A 19,337-nucleotide genomic window follows, 5' to 3' on the forward strand; every position below is an offset into this window, starting at 1 on the left:
GGCTATTTTTAATTTTCACTTTTTTATATATATATTATTTATTAGAATTGGAGAGGTACGATTCTCGTAAAGACGCGTTGAAAGACTGTGTTATCCGGTGACGCGGTAGCGAAGTTTTAGATTGTTTTCTGAAGGAAAGATACACAGAGGGTGTCATTTTTCTTTAAGGCAATTACGCTTCGGTGTTACTTGTAGATCAGAATTCCTTGACTTTTTATTATTATTTATATTAAATAATAATTATTATCTTATTTTAAAGTATAAAACTAGATTTATTATGTGAATAAATATTTTTTGTTAAAATTATTAGAAATAAAAACTAACAGGCCACACATCAATATCCTGAGGGGGCCAATGAGCTTCTCCCATTTATCAATCAGCTCATGGCAACACATAGAAAACGCAGGCAATATCCATAATTAGTAATAAAAACTTAAGCTGATACTTTGAGCTTATCAAGATGAAAGGCAGGGTTAATAATCCTCCAGCGTTTAGCCTAGCCCACTTTTCACCTCGATGGCCTACAAGTCCAGTGACCAGCTTCTTTAATGGGCGGAGCTTGTTCCTCTCAAAGTGTCCCAACTTGTTTCACCAATTCTGGATCCATAAGGATGACCACTGGATTCGGCCCAATCCCAAATGAACAGCTTCTTGCCTAAAGAATATATATATATATATATATATATATAAATACTAATACTATGTTTGAAATTAGATTAGCGTGTTGTGCCATGGCATGATGGATGAGTGGAACAACGCGAGGGGTTGCCTTTCATCCCTTGAGCTCGAAGCATTCGTTCCAGCTTCCTTGGCTTCCACCATAACCAGTCTACTGCTCTCATGGCCATGATCACCATTGATCCCACCCCCCCTATGGAGAAGATTAAGCTCACAGTAATGCCCACTGAGGAATATTAATTCGATCGCTTTAAGAGTACTTAATTATGGAGTTAATACTAATCGATTCTTGCTTCCTTTATATAAAGAGAAGTGATGATCATTTGCCTGGAAGCAAGCTTCTAGTAACGGGATTTCTCTACAATTGAGACGTATATAATATATAAATAGAAAAGTCTACGATCGATAACTACAGTTATGTTAGTCAATGCACACGAGGCTTAAGAGGTAACTTTCTTTCTTTTCTTTTTCCTTGGAGGCAAAGTTACAAGGACTAGTAGGAAGAAAACAAATTGAATATACCGTATTAACTCGTCAACTATTAGAAAATAATATATCTTTTTAATTTTATATTATAACTCTGTCTTTCATTTAATAAATAGGCTTGGAGAATAATCTTTTAAAATATTATATTTTAAACGACAGATGTCCAACATCGGGGAGGGGTAATATTTTGTCTACTCTATAAATTAAGCATACCAGCTTAGTTACACCGAAAACTCCCTAAACTATTTTCAAGTGAAATTTTTTGTTTAACCCTGTTATTTTGTGTCTTTTAATTAATAGACTCCTTTGTTACTATCTAAATCGATCCATATTTTTCGAAGTTAATATCTTCATTAATTTTCCTCTACACTAATTTATAAAATAGGGTATAAATAATAATAATAAAACAAAACACACGATATTTTTATCAATTTTTCTTAAAAATAATGGTTTTTATTTTGTGTGGAAAGAACCTTAACCTTAACCTTAAAAAATAATGTTTGAGCTTTTCAAATATCTATTAGGTTGAAAATGGACAAGGAGACCAAGTATCATCTAGAAACTGGCACAAGTTGCAATAATTTTTTATTGTTTATGTGGACCAGACATTGAGATAGAAAAGATAGATTCTGAACGCAGGAAATTCCTACAAGGTAGGCCACGTATGATGAGTATATGACCCCCTCCAACAGCGTCTTATTTGCTCACTACCTCCCTTTCTCTGGCTCTTACCATCTCTCTAACCATCGTGGCCATGGCTGTCAGTATGGGTATGGGAATGGGTTCACTGGTAGAGATGCCATGGAGCTTGGTACTGGGCCTGGTAGGCCTTCTTCTACTACTCTCGTGGTGGGCCTTCCAGATGCTGGAGTGGGCGTGGTTTAAGCCCAGGCGGTTGGCCCGCGCGCTCCGTGCTCAGGGACTCCGCGGGACACCTTACCGCTTCCTCTCCGGGGACGTGAGGGAGAACACCCGGCTTAGCCAAGAGGCCAAGGCCAAGCCGATGCCGTTGTCTCACGATATCGCCCCCCGCGTTGCTCCTTTCTTTCACCGATCCATGAAGGAGAATGGTAAAAGTTCAAATTTTTTCCTTTCTTTTCCTTTAATTTGATTCAGATTCGCTAGTTCCGGAGTGGAATTTTTTTAAGTTCGAATTCTAGGTATCATCTATTGGGGTTAATTCTAGTTAGACAGAGGAGTGTAGTGTGGAAGCTCCTCTATTATATAAGGATCATTTAAACATTTACCCCTGTAATTAAGGTTGGAAATTTTAATTTTTGTTTCCTTTTTATACTTTTAAGTGATTGTGTTTAGAATTTGTGCTCTATACTTTATGTGACTGCAGAGTGCATTGCAATATGATGTTGAACAATATAGTAAAAGGTTTCTGTGTGGTAATAATATGGTAAAAGCCAGATTCCATCATAATATGAGTGTTTTTATTGCAATTGTCTTATTTTGGTTGTTTGAGATGAATATACTGGGAATTTATAACTCTCTTTCTTGATGATCATCGCCTGCGAATAATAGTTGTTGGGTGGACCACACGAAACTATCGTTTCCCCTTTGACCTCTTATTGTGTTCTGCAGTCTCGTGTACTGCCTTTGTATTTTCCCCTATATTGATGTGTTTGTCCTGACGTGCGTGCTTGAAGATGAATGCCCTACGTCTCTTTCTTTTCTTATGGGAAAATTGATACACTATTATCAAGATATCCAAAGTAGCTCCGTAGATTATTAGAGAATCAATTTGTATTATTTCACTTGCGGCTCTTAATAATATGATCCAATTGGATAGGGACCCTTTCGTCTTATATATGAGATGATTCCCTGGATTCCTTTGAAAATTAATACCCATTTACGAAACAGTCCTGACATACAATTCTTCAGAAATAGCAGAAACAAAGTTTTATGCAAAGTGCACATACTCAAATGTTTCCTCAATTTCTGTACCTGTTACCTTAGATCTTTTCATGTTCTTCTCCTTCTGGTTATAACTATTGATAGAATAGCATTTGTACAGCTCTTTTAATTACTAGAAATGTAGAGCTTTTCTGTTTAGAGTACATATCTACTGTAAAGGGAATTGATTGATCGGTTCTGTGCCTTATTTATACATATAAAAGAGTATTTCTGATATGGAAGACTGAAATGCAGGTAAAATTTCTTTTACTTGGTTTGGTCCAGTTCCCAGAGTGACACTTACAGATCAAGAGTTAGTAAGGGAAGTCCTGTCTAACAAATTTGGCCACTTTGCTAAACTAAAAACCCCACTTGGACGTTTGTTAATCGATGGGCTTCTGAACTATGAAGGTGAAAAATGGGTTAGACACAGGAGGATTCTCAATCCTGCTTTTCATATGGAAAAGTTAAAGGTAATTTATGCTCAACAAATATTACATATGATTGAATCTAGATTCTACCTCTCGTATTTACACAATAGACACTTATATATGCAATTACAGTGTTCTTCTCAATCAATATAATCTTTCTATTGTTTTGCAGCGCATGTTACCGTCATTCTCAACCTGTTGCACTGAGTTGATTAGCAGATGGGAAAGTTCAGTTTCTTCTCATGGACCATTCGAATTAGATGTTTGGCCTGAGCTCCGAAATTTCACAGGAGATGTCATCTCCCGAGTAGCATTTGGTAGCAGCTATCAAGAAGGAAGACAGATTTTCCTACTTCAAGCAGAGCTAGGTGAGCTAGTTATTCAAAGTTTCAGGACGGTCTATATCCCAGGATACAGGTGTCTTCTTTATCCTTTTCCTTGCTGCTAGTGTTTTTTTTTTCTTAAAGTTCTACTGTAGTTTCCTTTTCTTTCCATGAAATGATATTTCTCCAGTAAAGGCATAATCTTTTGGTGAGCATCCAATTGATCTGCCTTTTGAGACTCTTCTTCATTGTTGTGTTAGGTTTCTCCCAACCAGAGACAACAGAAGACTGAAAAAAATTGCCAGAGAGATCCGAGTACTGCTAAGAGGCATTATTGGGAAGAGAGAGAAGGCCATAAAGGATGGTGAAGCGAATAATGATGACTTGCTGGGGTTGTTGTTGGAGTCAAATAAAAAATATTTTGAAGAAAATCGGAAGTCCAACCCTATGATGACTACTGAAGAGGTGATTGAGGAATGCGAGTTATTCTACTTCGCAGGACAGGAGACAACATCGGTGTTGCTGACATGGACAATGATTGTTCTAGGCATGCATCCGAGCTGGCAAGTTCGTGCAAGGGAAGAGGTTTTACAAGTCTTTGGGAAAAATAATCCAGATTTTGAGGGCTTAAGTCGCTTAAAGATTGTGAGTACCAATTCAACTCAGACTTCCTTTTCCTTTTCATGACGAAATTAGACTTTTATACTCGAGAAATTTAAGCACTCATACAACTAAGACATAAAATTCGTTTCTATGAAATATTTGTTATTTAATGAACTAATGTTAAAGCCAGGGTTAGAGAGGCTCACACAATATCCCCAGGTATCACTGTGAAAACTGTTGTGCTAACCGACATTAATAACTCCATTTCTGATAGCCGTTACTCGCCTAGTCATAAAACAATTATGGCTTTCAATACGAAGCTAGAATTTGTTCTCTGATAGGTATAATAGCAAAAGTCTACTTGTAGATCAATGCCTAATAGCCAAGAACTATTTTAGTCTTTCAACATACTAGATCCAAAAGATAAACATAAGATGACATCAGTATTTGTAACTAGCATGAATACTAATTGAGATAATTTGGAAATGCAATTTTTACTTTTAACACAGAAATTGTCTGCATTCTATCATAATAATCTGGCATAGACAATCTTCCTGAATAATTGCAACTTCATTTGGCAGGTAACGATGATTCTATATGAGGTTCTTAGGCTGTACCCACCAGCGATTCTGCTTAACAGGATGACATACAAAACAATGCAGCTTGGAGGCATAGTTTACCCACCTGGAGTACTCCTCACATTGCCTATAATGTTCATTCACCATGATCCAGACATCTGGGGAAAAGACGCCAGCGAATTCAAACCAGAGAGGTTTGCAGAAGGGATCTCAAAGGCATCAAAGGATCATCAGGGTGCCTTCTTTCCATTTGGTTGGGGGCCGAGGATTTGTATCGGCCAAAATTTCGCGTTGCTGGAAGCAAAAATGGGACTGAGCATGATCCTTCAACATTTCTCATTTGAGCTCTCGCCGTCTTATATCCATGCTCCGCACACAGTGTTAACTCTGTATCCTCAGCATGGTGCGCAAATTAAACTGCAGAGGCTCTGATTATATGAGCGCCATGGCAATGCGCAATTGTCTGTAAATAAAGTCCACTGTTCTATGGATTGCAAACCTTTCTCAGTAACGCATCTTAAGCTTTGTGGCTTCCAGAAAAGCACAATATATACTTTGTTGAGTATCAAAGATTCAAGATGGTTTTCTTCCATCTTTGTTCTTATACAGTATACTTGCTATGCGGGACTGATGCTTGTACATCGCTAGACTAGTATTTTCTTATGCACAGAATTTTGATAGTCTGTCCAAAGAAAAGTATTACAGGCTTCAATCCTAGATTAATTATATAGGCTAAAAAAATTCAACCCAAAAGAGGACATTGTTCATGTGAATCGACTTTTTTATAATCAAATCTATTGTGTTACTTTTGATTTACAATATTGGATTTTGTAATATACTACTACTTTACACTATTATATACCAGGTTAATTACACCTAGATCTTTTAAATTATAGCTTATATTGTCTAGGCTCTCTTATTTAACTCACTTTAACTATTTAACATCTCTCATTTGCTAACAGTGTTAATGAAAAATGTTAAAGGATCATCTTACCCTCAATATTTTTCGCTTTTTTCTATTCTCTAAGGTAAGAGTAAAATGTCCTTAGATGGCCTAAAATTAGATCATCTAACAATCAAATGATATATTATAATGGAAAATTCTAACGGGTAAGTAGGTAACTAATATATATTATTATTATTTTGATAGAAAATAAGAAAGAAAAGTAGCGCTGTGATCCTTTGACATAAGTTAATGAAATATAATATCAAGTCAATATGAGAAGAATTCATAGAAACAAAATGTCTAAAGTTAGCTTCGGTTTATCTTGACAGTCAAAGAAATATAACCTTATAAATTTCTAAAGGAAGCAAAAACCTCCAACCAATAACAGAAATAAAAAAGCTAGTTTAAAAATCAAACGGAAAGGAGGAATCTATCTAATTTTCACTATACAATTACTTTATCTAATTTTTATTTTCTTTCTAAAATCCTAGCCACAAGTATAGTTTCGAGTATAGAGTAGAATACGAGTTATGTATATATTTATTAAGTAATTAGTTTAGCCTCTAACTCTTCTAACTAAGAATTCTATGTGGTAAAAAATGGTGATAGTTCAGATGGGATTAAGTATAATTATTATATATACAAGCACAAATCAACTATATTTTACTACTTAGAATTAGGCCAAATTTAAATTTTCAATTATTTTTTGGAATTTTCATCTCTGTTTTTTAATTTTCTTATAGTTGTGATGCATGCGTAACGTTAATTTTTTTTCCGTTAAAAAATTAGTGGTGAAAATAAAATTTTATTAAAATGGTTAGATCTTTAACCAATTTACTATTTATGTTATCTTTTTAGAATACTTTTAATATCCAAGATATAAAAATGAGAAAGATTAAAATGAAATAAGCATAAGACAATCAAACAATATAATCCCATGTAGTTTTAAAGTCAATATTTTGTCTAGTAAAACGCATCCTCATTTGATGCCGCCTATGTTTACTACCCTGGTCTAAAAGATAGCCGCTGGGCAAATTACTTAGAATATACGTCATTTATTTATCTTGAATAGTTGAACTCTCGAACCCTCGAGGAAACTGAGACACATTGCAATCCAAATTACCTACGTAAGTGACGATTGACATTGTCGGTAACGTGTAGCATCAGGTTCTATTTTTAAACTACGTCTCCTTATCGAAGGAAGACAAAAACTTTGAGCGAAGTGCAAACGCCAGCGGATATCGATCGGTCTAGTCTGCACGCAGACAAGATTGCAGGAATTCCCTGCAGAAAGGCATACACCTGATGACTGCAGAACGTTCCTGTATCCTACCCCGCTGATGATCCTCTCCAACAGCTTCTTATATAAATTTGCTCACTTCCTCTCTTTCCAAGACTCTATCTCTATCTCTCTATCTATCTATCTATCTATCTCTTTGTAGACCACCATCACGACGAACTTATTGGAGCGTTAGCGAAGCGTCATTCGAATAGCTATGGGTATGGGTGTGGGATCTCTGGTTGAGATCCCATGGAGCTTGGTACTGGGCCTGATAGGCCTTCTACTGGTCTGGCGGTGGGCCTTCCAGATGCTGGAGTGGGCGTGGTTCAAGCCCAGGCGATTGGCCCGCGCGCTCCGTGCCCAGGGACTCCTCGGGACACCTTACCGCTTCCTCACCGGGGACGCCCGGGAGGACGCCCGGCTTAACCAGGAGGCCAGGGCCAAGCCCATGCCTCTGTCTCACGATATCGTCCCTCGCGTTGCTCCTTTCTTTCACCGATCCATGAAGGAGAATGGTGAAGTTCCAACCTTTTCTTTTCCTTTTAATTTGATCCAGAATTTCTAGTTCTAAAATGGATTTTTTTTTTTTTAAACTGAAAATTTCAACTTTAGGGACTTATATATGAGATGTTTTCCTGGATAGTTTTGAAAATTTACTACGCATCCACTAAGGCAGTCCATCTGACATACAATTCTTTGCACTGGTGTTTGCATCTCTTCGCAATTACGTACTAGAATTGCAAAAGGTTTTTGGTCTAAAGTTCATATCCAAGTATAGAAGAGTGTATTTATAATCTGGATGACTTGAGATGCAGGTAAAATTTCTTTTACTTGGTTTGGCCCAATTCCCAGAGTGGGACTTCTAGATCCAGAGTTAGCAAGAGAAGTCCTCTCTAACAAGTTTGGTCACTTTGGTAAACTAAAAACCCCACTTGGAAGTTTGGTAGCCGATGGGCTTCTGAACTATGAAGGTGAAAAATGGGTTAGACACAGGAGGATTCTCAATCCTGCATTCCATATGGAAAAGTTGAAGGTAATTTAAAAGCATATGAATGAATACAAACTTCTATATGCAATTGTAGTGCTCTTCTCAATCACTATCATCTTTGTATACTTCTGCAGCGGATGTTACCGTCATTCTCAACTTGTTGCACTGAGTTGATTAGCAGATGGGAAAGTTCCGTTGCTTCTCGTGGATCGTTCGAGCTAGATGTTTGGCCTGAGCTCCGAAACTTCACAGGAGATGTCATCTCCCGAACAGCATTTGGTAGCAGCTATCGAGAAGGAAGACGGATTTTCCTACTTCAAGCAGAGCTACTTGAGCTAGTCGTACGAAACCTCGCGACAGTGCATATCCCAGGATACAGGTGAGTAAAAGCAGAATCTTTTGATGAGCATCCAATTGATCTACCTATATATTGAGACTGTTCTTCGTTGTGTTGCGTTAGGTTTCTCCCAACCAGAGACAACAGAAGAATGAAAGAAATTGACAGAGAGGTCCGATTACTTCTAAGAGGCATTATTGGTAAGAGAGAAAAGGCTATGAAGGATGGAGAAGCGAGTAATGACGACTTGCTGGGCTTGTTGTTGGAGTCGAATATGAACTACTTTGAAGAAAACGGGAAGTCCGTCCCTAAGATGACTACCGAGGATGTGATCGAGGAATGCAAGTTATTCTACTTTGCAGGACACGAGACAACATCTTTGTTGATGACGTGGGCGATCGTCGTCCTCGGCATGCATCCGAGCTGGCAGGCTCGCGCGAGAGAAGAGGTTTTACAAGTCTTTGGAAGAAATAAGCCAGATACCGAGGGCTTGAGCCACTTAAAGATTGTGAGTATCATCAGTTTAAGTGATCAATACTTTGTAGAGATTAATTGTACTGCAACTTCATTTGGCAGGTAACGATGATTCTATACGAGGTTCTTAGGCTGTACCCGCCGATCATGATCCTTAACAGGATAACATACGAAGCAGTGAAGCTTGGAGGCATAGTTTACCCAGCTGGAGTACTCCTCACATTGCCTATAATGTTCATTCACCATGATCCAGACATCTGGGGCGAAGACGTCAACGAATTCAAACCAGAGAGGTTTGCAGAAGGGATCTCAAAGGCATCAAAGGATCATCACGGTGCCTTCTTTCCATTTGGTGGGGGGCCCAGGATTTGTATCGGCCAAAACTTCGCATTGCTGGAAGCAAAAATGGGACTGAGCACGATCCTTCAACGTTTCTCGTTCGAGCTCTCGCCGTCTTACATCCATGCTCCCCACCAAGTGGGAACTCTGCATCCCCAGCACGGTGCCCAAATTATACTGCACAGCCTCTGTCTCTGATTATAATTTTATACAGTGGCAAGTGGTCGTATTGAGGGTTTTGTCAACCTTTTCTAAATAAAGCATCTAGGCTTTGTGGATTTTTTCTTCTTCTTCTGGCGGGTACAAAAGTCTGATCTGACATCAAAATCTGTAATAGTGCAAAAAGATAATCGCTATCCTAAGTACATCTGAAGCAAGCTAATATGCAGCTTGAGTGACTTTGAAATTATTAGTTAGATTTTTAATATCTGATGGTAATAAACCAGGGCCCTGTGGACTATAGAAAAAGCACAATATAAATTTGTATATCTTGTTTAATTAAAATATATATTTTGTACTCAAGTATCAAAGATAAATGACAAAAGCTTTCACAACATTTTGAAACAGAAACTTTCTCGTAAATTGAACAGACTATCAAAAATATAAATCTTCATTCATATAATATCAAATATATAAAAATTTCAGGATTTACTTAGCACGGTGCTCTGTTTTTTTTTACCATTAATAAGTCCGAAAACTAAATATGGACCGAGCAAAAGATCAATCCTCTCTAATAAAGAGACGCTTATGTCCCATTAAACTTTTAGTAATATAGTAAAACTGTCTAATCTAAATTTTAAGTCATGTGTGCCATTGAATAATTACTTCGAATTAAACGCTATTAAGATTTGATTCAAGTTGTTGTACTGCTGAGCTGCTCTTTGAAGTTAACCGTATAGTCGAGCTATCAACTGAGTCGAACTGTTGAGCCAAACCACTAAACTACTAAATATTTTTTTATAATAAATATTTAATGTTAGAGTCAATCTCATGCCCTCGTAGTCATGGGGCTCTGTTTTTGCTACGTTTCCTTTTTTTAAGACACATAATACTGCCGTATACAAAGACTGCAGCAATATTCTACAACCTATCCTGTACCGCTTACGTGAAAAAAAAACCAATCAAATGGATACCACGTTCTCTTGATGCAGTAAAATCCTATACTCTATCCTGCAGATAATCCACTCCAGCGCAAATTTTCTAACAGCCTATAGTCTTCTCTTCTCATCTCAAAAAAATATATTCTTCTCTTCGTTAGTCTACTCTCTAGCATTTCTCTTCTCCTCCTCCTCCCTCAAATTCCACCATGGCCATGGCCATGGCTATAGGAGCGCTGGTTGTGACCCCATGGAGCTTGGTATTGGGCCTGGTGGGCCTTCTACTCTCGTGGTGGGCCTTACAAACGCTGGAGCTGGTATGGTTTAGGCCCAGGCGATTGGACCGCGCCCTCCGTGCTCAGGGACTCCGCGGCACACCTTACCGCTTCCTCTCTGGGGACTTGAAGGAGGGCGCGCGGCTCAACGAAGTGGCCAAGGCGAAGCCCATGCCTTTCTCTCACGATATCATACCTCGCGTTGTTCCTCTCTTTCACCAAGCCATGAAGGACTATGGTAAAAATTCAACCTTTCCTCCTCCTCCTTTTTTCCCCCTTCTCTTTCTCTTTCATTTAATTTGCTTTTGTCAAATATTGCGATTATCTTATTCATCGGATGAGAGACAGAGAATTGTGGTGTGGAAGAGTTGGAATGGAAAAGTCAGACAAGTGGTTGGATGTTCTTCATTCATTTATTTTTAATTTAATTTTTTGACTTTTAAATGATTGTGTTTGAGATTTCCTGCTACCAGCTTCTCTCATTATGTGGTAATAATATGGTAAATCCTAGATTGCAGAACATTAATATAAGAGCCATATTCTCTCATAATGTGACCTCTCAATTGAATAATTAATAAACTGCCACAACTGCAAGATGTTACTTGTTACGATTTTTGTCTTGTATTCATAACTGTTGGTTCTAATTCAAAATTTTAGAGTTCCCTTGAATTCCAGGTTTTGCTTTTGACAACCTAGAGGAGTTGCAATGGACTTATTTTGGTTCTTTGAGAGGCATACACTGGAATTTTATGAAATCCTTATCCCCCGATGATCATCATCCACGAATAATAGCCATTGGCTGGACCATAGAAAACCAACGTTTTCTGTTTGATTTTTCTTGTGCTCTACCTTCTACTGTCCTGCCTTTCTGTTTTCACCGAAATCAAAATATTTGTCCTAACTTGCTTCTTAGTAATATAATTCAATTGGATAAGTATGCTTTCGTCTTATATATGAGATGACTTTCTGGATGGTTTTGAAAATTATTACCCATCCATAAAACAGTCCATCTGAAATACCATTCTTTGCCATTACCAGAAACAAAGTTTTGTACAAAGAATTACGGTTTCAATAATTTCTATACTGTTACCTTAAGTCTTTTCATGTTCCTTTCCTTCCGGTTATAAGTACTAATAAAATAGCATTTGTGTCTGCAGCTCTTTTCAATTATTAGAAATGTAAAGGATTTCAATGTAGAGTGCATATCTAATATAAGGAGAATTGGTTGATCGGTTCCATGCCTTACTTCAACGTATAGTAGAGTGTATTTCTGATTTGGATGACTTGAAATGCAGGTAAAATTTCTTTTACTTGGTTTGGCCCAATTCCCAGAGTGTCACTTACAGATCCAGAGTTAGTAAGGGAAGTCCTCTCTAACAAGTTTGGCCACTTTGGGAAATTAAACACCCGACTTGGACGTTTGTTAGCCGATGGGCTTGTGAACTATGAAGGTGAAAAATGGGTTAGACACAGGAGGATTCTCAATCCTGCTTTTCATATGGAAAAGTTAAAGGTAATTTACTCTCTGCAAATATGTACAGAAAAGCATGTGAATGGGACTAAATTCTCGCTTTGACATGTATATAGTAGACTTTTCTTATGCTTAAGTTAGTAATTACATGGTTATTTTCTATAAATATCACCTTTCTATTGTTTTGCAGCGCATGTTGCCATCGTTCTTGACTTGTTGCAGTGAGTTGATTAACAGATGGGATGCTTCAGTTGCTTCTGATGGATCATATGAATTAGATGTTTGGCCTGAGCTCCAAAACTTCACAGGAGATGTCATCTCCCGAACAGCATTTGGTAGCAGCTATAAAGAAGGAAGGCAGATTTTCCTACTTCAAGCAGAGCTAGCTGAGCTAATTATTCAAGCTTTCAGGACAGTGTATATCCCAGGATACAGGTATCTTCTTTATCCTTTTTCTTGCTGCTGCTGCTTACTTTCTTACTTTCTATTTGTAGCTTTTTTTCTCCATGAAAATTTACTTCTCCAGTAAAAGCAGAGTGTTTTGGTAAACATCCAATTTATCTACCTGTTGAGATTATTCTTCATTGTTGTATTAGGTTTCTCCCAACCAGAGACAACAGAAGAATGAAAGAAATTGACAGAGAGGTCCGAATACTTCTAAGAGGCATTATTGGTAAGAGAGAAAAGGCTATGAAGGATGGAGAAGCGAGTAATGGCGACTTGCTGGGCTTGTTGTTGGAGTCAAATATGAAATATTTTGAAGAAAACGGGAAATCCGACCCTAAGATGACTACTGAGGATGTGATTGAGGAATGTAAGTTATTCTACTTTGCAGGGCAGGAGACAACATCGGTGTTGCTGACATGGACGATAATCACTTTAGGCATGCATCCGAGCTGGCAGATTCGCGCCAGAGAAGAGGTTTTACAAGTTTTTGGGAAAAATACGCCAGATTTCGACGGCTTAAGTCGCTTAAAGATTGTGAGTATCAGTTGAATTCAGGCTTACTTTTATTTCATGAGAAAGTCCTCATTTAGACTTTTATACTCGAGAAATTGAAGTATTTTTACAACTAGAGACATAACATTGAATTTATAGGAAATATTTGTTAGTTGATGAACTACTTGTGTTCAAGCCAGGATTATAGAGCCTTGCACAACGTTCCAAAGGTATCACTGTGAAAACTGTGTTAGCCGACATTAACAACTCCATTTTCGAATATTCAATGGTCACCTAGTCATAAAACTGTTATGGCTTTCATTACAAACCTAAATTAGTATATTCTTTCTCTGATAGGTATACTAGCAAAAATCTAATAGTAGATTGAGGCCCAGCAACCAAAAACATCTAATCTTACAACATACTAGATCCAAATGTTTAGAATCACAAGACGCATCAATAGTAGTAAACATGAATCCAATTGAAATAATTTGGAATGGAGTTTTTACATATAATACAGGAATTGTCTGCATTCCATCATAATAATCTGGCATTAAGAGACAATGTTTCTACATAATTTCTACTTCATTTGGCAGGTGACAATGATTCTATATGAGGTTCTTAGGCTGTACCCACCAGTGACTCTCCTTACTAGGACAACATACAAAACTATGGAGCTTGGAGGTATAGTTTACCCACCAGGAGTAATCCTCTCATTGCCTATAATCTTCATTCACCACGATCCAGGCTTCTGGAAAGACCCCAGCGAATTCAGGCCAGAGAGATTTGCAGAAGGGATCTCGAAGGCATCAAATGATCAGGTTGCGTTCTTTCCATTTGGAGGGGGACCGAGGATTTGCATCGGCCAAAACTTTGCATTGATGGAAGCAAAAATGGGACTGAGCATAATCCTTCAACATTTCTCATTTGAGCTTTCACCATCTTATATTCATGCCCCGCACACAGTGATAACTCTGCATCCTCAGCATGGTGCCCCAATTAAATTGCAGAAGATCTGAATATACGATCATCATGGCAATGTGCAATTATCTGTAAGTAAAGGTTATTATTAGACAAATTGTAAACCTCATTAGGTAATACATCTTGTCTTTGTGGTTTGCAGAAAAGATACATAGAATATGATAAAGGACAACTACATTTTCTATTTGATGGCATAATTGACTATTTCTCCTTTTATCTGCATGGTGAAACTAGCTTTTTGTGTTCCCCAAGTATCAGAATTGTAGTTCCATCTGGTATCGTAATTAAACATGCATCGCTCGATGCTTGACATGGTAGAAGCCAGGATGTACCTGGCGTTGGTAGAATTCTTCAAGATCCTTTTGTTCTTATGCAGTAATTTTCCCATGCTTGATGTCACGGTAGTTTAATACTGGAATATACCACTCAGATAGGCAGATACGTCAATTTTTACGAGCTAGAGAAAGTGAAAAAAGAAAGATTATTTAGGTTGATCTCATATTATTTTTCTGTCACTCTTTTGCCACTTTTACCTGACCGGCAGATCATGTTATAAGACTTGTTTTTTTTTCATTATAAAGATCATATAAGGGGAAAAAAGACAAGAACATCTTCCAAATGATGTTCTCTTTTATTGATAATATCACACAAAGATGTTAATGTTAACTCAACAAAAAAATAAAAATTCTAACAAGTTAAATAAAACGTTTTTTTTGAAAAAAAAATTCTAACACATTTATTTTCAAAAGAAGGCAAATCGTTCGATTCAGTTATTGGACGGATTGGAGAAGCTCGATGACAGAATTTCTGTCAGGCATGCTTGGGATGGCGCCCTTCACTTGGACACACAGAGAGGCAGCTGCAGCTGAGATTGGAAAATATGGAACATTTGAACAAGTATAAGAATCATGAACTTAGAAATAAATGAGTTTTCCATGAATGAGATGATTCAATTGTACCTGCGAATCTCAAGCATTCCTTCTCGGACTTGCCCTCGACCATAGCCACAGCAAACGCAGCAGTGAAAGTATCGCCGGCTCCAGTTGTATCGACAACTTCTGCAGCAGGAATAGCTGGTTGTCTAACTGGTTCCTTCCCTTCAACAAATAGAGCTGAACCTTGAGCCCCAAGTTTCACTAGGACTTGTTTGACACCCTGGTAAAATTACAAATGTGATGGCTTACAATCTTTACAGTCAAGGAAGTTCTTCGACATCACATTCCCAGTGATTGTATGAAGAAACTAACTTGTTGTTGGCATGTCTTTACTGGTAAGACAGATTGATGGAAAAAAAAAATCCATGCACACACCCATAAATATGTATCTTACATTGCAATTGTATGGATCTATTCTTGAAACTATGGCACATATATATATTCACTACTAACTAAACCAATGTAAAATAATTTGGCAAGAAAAAAGAAAGACAATTTTGAGTTTCAGGTAATATAAAGTTTCACAGAGAACTTATTACAGGATAGGCAAGGAAATGTGTTGCTTCTCACCATTTCATGGCACTTAGCTGCAGCCTGACTGATCTGTTCAAATGTATCTGTTGGCAATGCAGTCAAACGTGCCAGCTCTGTTTCATTTGGACTGAAAAAATCAACATGAATAAGGAGTTCTTTCGGAATAGGAGAATCTACCCCTCCAGCATCCAAGATAACTGGCACACCAGCACTTTTAGCAGCCTGAGTTGATTGAAGGTTAATTGTCATTAAACCAGTCAAATACTTCTCATAACTATGGATCACATTTGTAGAAAGAACTGCATAATTTCTCAATCAATTAACCATAGAGAAACTTAAGACAAAATCCAACTAACTCAAAAGGATGACCTGCCATGGCATGGGTGTGACCTAGTCAGCTGTAGGAATGACAAAGAAACATTATACCTGGTGGTAAAAATCAGCAAGATCAACATATTTACTCTGAGTGGCTTATCGTATTAATTTCATCTAAAAATCATCAATTGAATACTCTCTCCACAACAAGAGTAATCTATGTGACCCTACAGTATAGTAGATAATCGAATGGATTATTCCTCTAGCTCATTTACTCAATGGGCATATGGCGATAAACAACTTACTCATGCACCCTTCAAGATCAACTACATCTTAACTCTATGCAAGGAGTCCTCGAACACGTGGAAATATATCAAGTACATGTACCAGATTTATATAATCGAAAATCATTATATGATATGCTTTAAAATTGCTACAAACTCGAGATGTTGAATGCCGAGCTATGAGAAAATATAGGTCTTACTTTAGTGGAACTGAAAGATTAATATTCTTCAAAGCAGAACAGATTGCCCATTACACGTTCTTTCTACAAAAACGCATTCAAGAGAGAAAAAAAAAAAAGAAACGAAAATCTGATCTTCGCAATCCTTTGTACGAAAACGGAAGAAAATTCTAAATGCCCTTCAAATCAAGTAAAGTTGCAATCTTTCCCACTCAATAATTCCCAAAATCCAAATTTTATTTTAAAACCAGAAGCAATCAAACTACCTGAGCGACCTGGGTGTTTACCCAATCTGGGATCTCCCTCTGCAGCAGCAGGATTCCAGCACCCCTAACAAGCTCCAGGTCTTCGCCGCGCGGCTCCTTCGGCCACCCGCTCATGTTAGCCCCACCGACGATAATTATGGAGTTCTGGCCGGTGGGCTCGAGCATAACAACGGCATGGCCGGACGGCGCGGCGGGGACCCGGGCGATGCGGTCGAGGCGGACGCCGCCGCAGCGGAGGGCGTCCTCTATGAGGCGGCCGTGGGCGTCATCGCCGACCTGGCCGACGAAGTAGGTCGGGTGGCCGAGGCGGCCACCGCAGCACGCCTGATTGGCGCCCTTGCCGCCTGCGAGGGTCCGGCCGGAGCGGGCGGCAATGGTCTCACCAGCAACTGGGAGGCGATCGATCTCGACGTAGATGTCGGCGTTGGCGGAGCCGACGACGACGACGGGCTTCTCCGGGGAGAGGGAAGCGGCGATGATGGCGGCCGCGGAGGAGGATCGGGTGGAGGCGCAGGAGAGGTGGGTTAGTTTAGGGTTGGGGTTAAAGTTATCGGGTTTGGACCAGCGGCGGCGCGAGGGAGGAGAGGGGAGAGGGAGCCGAGACAGTGCTTTCATCGCGATCGGATCCCGAATTCTTCTTCTCTCGCTGTTCACTTGCGATGTGAGAGAGTGGGTTAATCTTCGAATTAGATGACTTGAGTGGATTTAAACTTCATTTGAAGGTTTATCCGTACATTATCTATATTCATGGATAAGTTCTCCGGTAAATTTAGTAGATTAATAAGCTATAGTTTTACTAATACGACCATTGAACACTTTCACTATAAATATTTTTTTATTATATATAAAACTAAAGATTTCGGAGTAGTTATATACAAAACGGATGCCCAAAACGGGTGGGAATGGGTAGATCCGACGAACTATCTCTCTTTCTCTCTTCTCTTTCTTCTTTCTTTCTCACCGGTGACCGAGTAAATCTCTGACAACCTCAACCTCTAGTGACGTTTTCCGACGAAGATCTAACGACCTTGACCTCTGGTAACCTCCGATGAATTTTTTTCATTTTTAATTCCTCTCATTTCCTCTCTCTTTCTCTTCATGCGGTGAAGCAGCACTACTACGCGCTCCTGAGAGAGAGAGGGGGTGGAAATCGGAAAGAAGTAAAAAAAAAATTAGAAAAAAAATTCAAAGATTTTTATTTTTATAAAATTTAAATTATTTTATATTTTATTTTAATTTTTGTTTCTATTTTTTTAGTTATATAATTACAATGAAAAATATAAAATATCAATGACTCTACAAAAGAAGTCATATGATATCAATATTTGGTGACAATATTGTAGCATTATTGGGCAAGATAAAAAACGTATTAACTGCAACTGATATTGAAAGAAAATAAGTTATGGTGTCAGATAGTTTGAAATAATATTTGGTTAGAAGGCAATAAAATATAGCAGCTTGCATTCAAGTGTCATTGGAAGTTAGAAAATAGATGTTGGCTCATCTAATTAGTAAAAAAAAAATCTACACAATAGAGAGAGTCAAATGGTTTATAAAGAATTGATGTATAATTCTGTACACATTGATGATGATAACAGTGAGCAAAGTGAGGAGGATGATAATGAGAGACAAATGAGAAGGGCAATAAAAGAGAGTAAAAATATATGGAGATGATGAATAAATGAGAACAAATACTATTGATAACTTTTAGAGATCTAAATCAATTCATATACATGAAGAGAAAAGAATATATGGACAATAATTCTACCCTTATGACTCTTGGTGTTGCAGTAGTCTGAAAATATTTGACTAATATATATATATATTTTTTAAAAAGAGTCGTACACAAACTTATATCAAGACAACTCTAAAAAAAATTGGTGTGAGAACCTTGGTTACACCTAAATAATACATCTCGTCTCATCCGATAGGAGCCTCGGTGCCCAGTGTGATCAAACTTAATATCGACGAATCTTTTAATGATCCATTGGCCTCGGTTTCCTACTTCACTTCGACCATGGCACTCCTACCATTACCGATTATCATCATGTCATCTTCCATTCATCTCTCGTGGATAATGCTGTTTGAGGCACTCTTGGTCGTCGGAGGATGTTAAAGCCTTCTCTATTATTGTGGAATTTGATTCCTTATTCTTGGTGAGCATATTGAATGGGGGTGTACCGCGCCTCTTAGATGGTGGCCTCCCTGATTAAAAATTATCGTCACCTACTTACCCTCTGATTCAATCTCTCATATATATATATTTATCACGAAGCTAATAAAGTTGCGGAGCAAATTACGCTCATATCACATGAGCGTCCTAGGGCCTAGACTACTTTGTACACATTTGGAGGCATTTTGTTACGTGGCGATTAATTAATTAAAAATGTTACTGTTTTATAAAAAGAAATTCAAACGTCATAAAAAGTAATTAAAACAGTTTATATAAAATAATAATAATTCAAGGGACAAGAAATCTAGCTGTAATTACCTCAAAATTTTATATGGATTCACATTTTACTCGGTGACCAAATATTGACCATGTACCCCTCTCCACTCTCCAGACATAATTAAGATTAGAACGATAATTAATGTAACCGGCCGAGTTGGGTAAAAGATTTGATGCAATAAGAGAGGCAAAGGAGGCTCTCTAATCCTGTTTATAAATCCTAATCTTCTCTCCACATCCACATC

At 38.0% G+C, this 19,337-nt stretch overlaps 4 protein-coding genes across 4 annotated transcripts; 3 read left to right on the forward strand and 1 right to left on the reverse strand.

Annotated features, from left to right (window-relative positions):
* The first annotated feature begins 1,751 nt into the window (after positions 1–1,751).
* LOC140788935 (cytochrome P450 CYP72A616-like) lies at positions 1,752–5,605 on the forward strand. Its single transcript, XM_073138478.1, has 5 exons — positions 1,752–2,234; positions 3,322–3,539; positions 3,670–3,914; positions 4,081–4,465; positions 5,005–5,605. The coding sequence occupies exons 1-5, from the start codon at positions 1,919–1,921 to the stop codon at positions 5,431–5,433; spliced, it is 1,593 nt and encodes a 530-aa protein (XP_072994579.1). The 5' UTR covers positions 1,752–1,918; the 3' UTR covers positions 5,434–5,605.
* Positions 5,606–7,093: 1,488 nt separating this feature from the next.
* On the forward strand, positions 7,094–9,744 carry LOC140789275 (cytochrome P450 CYP72A616-like). The gene is made up of 5 exons (XM_073138914.1): positions 7,094–7,744; positions 8,045–8,262; positions 8,352–8,596; positions 8,678–9,062; positions 9,131–9,744. The coding sequence occupies exons 1-5, from the start codon at positions 7,444–7,446 to the stop codon at positions 9,563–9,565; spliced, it is 1,584 nt and encodes a 527-aa protein (XP_072995015.1). The 5' UTR covers positions 7,094–7,443; the 3' UTR covers positions 9,566–9,744.
* Positions 9,745–10,601: 857 nt separating this feature from the next.
* LOC140789315 (cytochrome P450 CYP72A616-like) lies at positions 10,602–14,346 on the forward strand. Its single transcript, XM_073138975.1, has 5 exons — positions 10,602–10,977; positions 12,035–12,252; positions 12,401–12,645; positions 12,807–13,191; positions 13,746–14,346. Exons 1-5 carry the CDS (start codon positions 10,674–10,676, stop codon positions 14,166–14,168), a joined length of 1,575 nt encoding a protein of 524 aa, XP_072995076.1. The 5' UTR covers positions 10,602–10,673; the 3' UTR covers positions 14,169–14,346.
* A 371-nt stretch (positions 14,347–14,717) lies between these two features.
* On the reverse strand, positions 14,718–17,396 carry LOC140789318 (ribokinase). Its single transcript, XM_073138979.1, has 4 exons — positions 16,644–17,396; positions 15,636–15,821; positions 15,090–15,285; positions 14,718–14,995 (listed from the first exon to the last, which is right to left on the reverse strand). Exons 1-4 carry the CDS (start codon positions 17,256–17,258, stop codon positions 14,901–14,903), a joined length of 1,092 nt encoding a protein of 363 aa, XP_072995080.1. The 5' UTR covers positions 17,259–17,396; the 3' UTR covers positions 14,718–14,900.
* Between the last annotated feature and the right edge of the window lie 1,941 nt (positions 17,397–19,337).

Source organism: Typha latifolia, chromosome 5, assembly GCF_019914945.1.
Source record: "Typha latifolia isolate L0001 chromosome 5, TyphaL0001v2, whole genome shotgun sequence".
NCBI classification, from domain to species: domain Eukaryota; kingdom Viridiplantae; phylum Streptophyta; class Magnoliopsida; order Poales; family Typhaceae; genus Typha; species Typha latifolia.